General features: G+C 36.9%; 1 protein-coding gene across 1 annotated transcript in view; it reads left to right on the plus strand.

Moving 5' to 3' along the window:
- LOC104288058 (Golgi phosphoprotein 3-like) overlaps nucleotides 1-1529 on the plus strand; it is a gene marked incomplete at its 5' end in the record, with an annotated part of 10762 nt that extends 9233 nt beyond the window's left edge. Inside the window, one exon of the mRNA XM_009886801.1 lies at nucleotides 1105-1529. Within this exon, the coding sequence (XP_009885103.1) occupies nucleotides 1105-1529 (425 nt within the window). The remainder of the gene's footprint in view (nucleotides 1-1104) is intronic.
- Between the last annotated feature and the right edge of the window lie 2136 nt (nucleotides 1530-3665).

Below are 3665 nucleotides of genomic sequence, written 5' to 3' on the forward strand. Positions count from 1 at the left end.
GCATGCCCTCGGGGTCTTCTTGGCTCCCATCTGGTGGTCTTCCTGGCTGCCTTCAGGATTACCCCAGATTCCATGCATGCGCATGGCCTTCCTCGGCTCACCCTTAGGGTGACTCCAGATTTTTATGGTTTGACACCATACGGTTAACAGCAAAACCAGTCCAAACTAACACACAAGTATGTCTTTTACAAAAAGCTAAAACTATATACATTAACCACTCAATTTCTCTTAGGCCTGCGGTTATACAAGGGTATATAAGACAGAAAGTCACATTTCACCATGCAGCCCTAGCATTGGTCCATATTGACACGAATCAGATGAACACATTTCACACTGATTTTTGTGCTTTTAAAATTCCCTCCTCTAAGCAGACACACTCACACACTCTGAAGTGCCCAGTTCTCCTGTCTTAACAAAAAAACATTTGAAATACTTTTTATAGAAACATCAATGCCCCTGCCCAACATGTGCCCATGTGTAATGTGCACGCCCATACTCACACCATGCATGTCACTGTTTCACCTGGTGGGGGCAGGAATGGAGAGAAGAATGTAAACCTGAAGAAAGAGAGAAATGAGAAGGACATACGGGGTAGGTGTGCATTAGCTTGTCTTTGTGGCCAAAAGAATGGCAATGACACTTCTTCCAGCTTCTGAATTGATAAAACGCTGGAAGTAGACAAATGGGCAAGACTGGAGGAGATGCTTATTTTTGTTTTTATTAACTCTTTCTTCATGCCTGTGTGTGGTGTTTTGTTTGGTGGTCTGGTTTTGGGGTTTTTTTGGGGGTGGTGGTGGGGGTGTTTCTTTTTTTTTTTCTTTTCCTTCACAAGAATGCTTATTTGTCATATCATAATCAAGACATGGCTTAGCTAGCATTTTGTCCAAATTTTAAATGTACACTGAAACTCCTCAAAGTGGTCTCTGTCTCTATGCATATATCTGGGTAGGTCAGAGATCAGCGAAATGCTGATGTGAGAACAATATCTTAGTGTAATAGTCAGCTATATAAATTTGACAGCTCATTCTGCAGCAGGGTGAGAATCACTGTAATGATACAGCTTAAACTTTGCCTGACTCTTGGCTTTTTTGCTTGTTTTTTTAGGTGAAACATGGAACCCATTGAAGTTGCACTACCAATTGCGAAATGTCCGTGAACGGTTAGCTAAAAATCTAGTGGAAAAAGGTGTACTGACAACAGAGAAACAGAACTTCCTTCTTTTTGACATGACTACGCACCCTCTCACCAACAACAATATCAAACAGCGCCTTATCAAGAAGGTTCAAGAAGCAGTTCTTGACAAATGGGTGAATGACCCTCACCGCATGGACAAGCGCTTGCTGGCACTTGTTTATTTAGCCCATGCTTCAGATGTTCTGGAGAACGCTTTTGCCCCCCTTTTGGATGAGCAGTATGATTTAGCCACAAAGAGAGTGCGGCAGCTTCTGGATTTAGACCCTGAGGTTGAATGTATGAAAGCCAACACAAGTGAGGTTCTGTGGGCTGTTGTAGCAGCTTTCACAAAATAACTGTATTCAGACTGAATGAAGTGTTCTCTCTTCTTTCATGTTAACTAGTTGTTTTTCTTCTATTGACTATTAATGTTTTCTGTAATTTGTACCTTCTCACATGATGAATCAGCTCTTGTTTAATGGGAATTATAAGTAGTGTATTCCCTCCTTCTCTGTGTATCTGTATACAGGATTCTGCTGGTACAAGAGACCTTCCTGTTTAAAAACAACAGAAAAAGGTTTTACTGCCATATTGGCATTCTATTTCCTATTTAGTTTGAGCTATCTGAAATACTTTGTTTAATCTGTTTTTCATCTTACTGTTATTGAAGTGGTTTAACATGGAAAGTACCTCAGGGAGGAAATGTGCATGCAGTTGGATCACTAGTCTCAGCTGACACAGATGTGTGCATGCATCAATACTTCTGCAGTACAATTCATAACAGATTCGAAAAAGGGCCTTTTAAAATCACCAAAGCTCCATGTTGAAGTGTCTGTCAGGACATTTTATACACAGACGTTTCAATTATATCTAAAAAAAAATACTTTAAAAGCAGAAATGTCATTAAGCAGCTTTGTCTTCATGTTTTCATTAGAACGATAGCTGAGTCGTAAGACTAGTGTAGAAAGGTCCATTTGTTTCATAAACCAGTTTTGGGATGGGATACATTCCATTATATTGTATATATAGTTCAAATTGTATATTAACAACTGCCCCATCTTAGTATTTTGCAAGATCTACTTAGTTGTACACCTGGTGCCCCTCATTTGCTATCTGCCATTGCCATTTGATGGAAAGAAAGGCCTCCTATGAAGAGCATGTATGTGAAAGCTGTTTGTTTCCAGTGTCTACAGAGTTTGCCATCCAGGTATTCTCAGTCTATGCATTGCCTTTGATAATTAGTTTATAGAAAGAGACTACTTTCTATCATTGTTTGTACTTTTCTTCTTTTTTTTTCTCCTCCTGTATAGAAGAGGCTTGTTACCAGTACAGTTCTTGAGTGCAGGTTTTACTTTTGTTTGTACACAAATTAATGTTTGTCTCTTAAACCTCATAATCTATTTTACACTTTAAAAACAAAAAGTCAGTCCTAGTAGGTGTTGCATGTAAATGGTTAGCAAATAATGACTGCAGTTCAGATGATTAAAATTTCTGTAATGGGACGTTCTGCTATATTTAAATTTTTTATATACAGTTATGCTGATTAGCACACTATTGTAAAAAAAAAAAATATAAAAATGTGGTTTTTTAAAATTTATTGCCTCTTTGCCACTGCTTGTTATCTCCCATTGGTTTCACAGTTGTAAATATTATGCATTGAACAAATTAAGCATTGATTTATTTTTTTCCCTCATAAAAATGAAGATTTATAGTGGGGCTTACAGGTGTGTAGAAACTTTTTTTGCGTAATACTCAGAACAAGAATACTAGAAGGTATATATGTAGAGTTGAAATTTAAGGGATCCTTTAATCTGTGTACTAGCTTTTTACCTACAGTAAATAAAATATGGTCTTAAAAGTGCCTGAAACAGAGCAAGCATGTAATTTTTTTTGTTGTTGTTGCTAATTAGAAAGGTTTTATTGCTTAACTGAAAGCTTTAGTTAATATCCTTCTTATTAGAAAGGGGGAGTTTATATTAAGTAGATCAGCAGTGTCACTCAGATCTGCAGGATTCATAGCTGAGACAGACTGAGTTAGCTTATGAGTGTGCAGCTGTGCCTGCCATGGGTAGACCTCTTCTATCTTGAGCACAACTCTATAGCCTCATCTGTGACTGGACTTCCAATTTTGCACTTCATGTTAAATCAATTAGATGCTTAAGTAGTTGACTTTAAAATACATCTTAAATTCATCATACCTACATAACCTTTTTTTATAAAGATTTTTAAAATATGGTCCTTAACATTTAGTGGCATACTGTTCTTTCAGTTCTTAAATGATGTTTCTTTAGAAAAATTAAATTAAAAGTATATTGTAAGGTATTTCAAACTTTGGTTTACAAATAAAGATAAACAGTGTTCTCTCAGTTGTAAGATGCTGTGTTTAAAACTTTGAGGAGCTTGGGCATGAACTTTGGACATTTTCTTTTAAACATTTTCAAAACGTGACTGCTTTAAGTGGAGGAAAAATGAAAGTTGCTGTGTTGTTCTTA

This window comes from Charadrius vociferus, unplaced genomic scaffold (genome assembly GCF_000708025.1).
Source record: "Charadrius vociferus isolate BGI_N301 unplaced genomic scaffold, ASM70802v2 scaffold686, whole genome shotgun sequence".
Lineage (NCBI taxonomy): Eukaryota > Metazoa > Chordata > Aves > Charadriiformes > Charadriidae > Charadrius > Charadrius vociferus.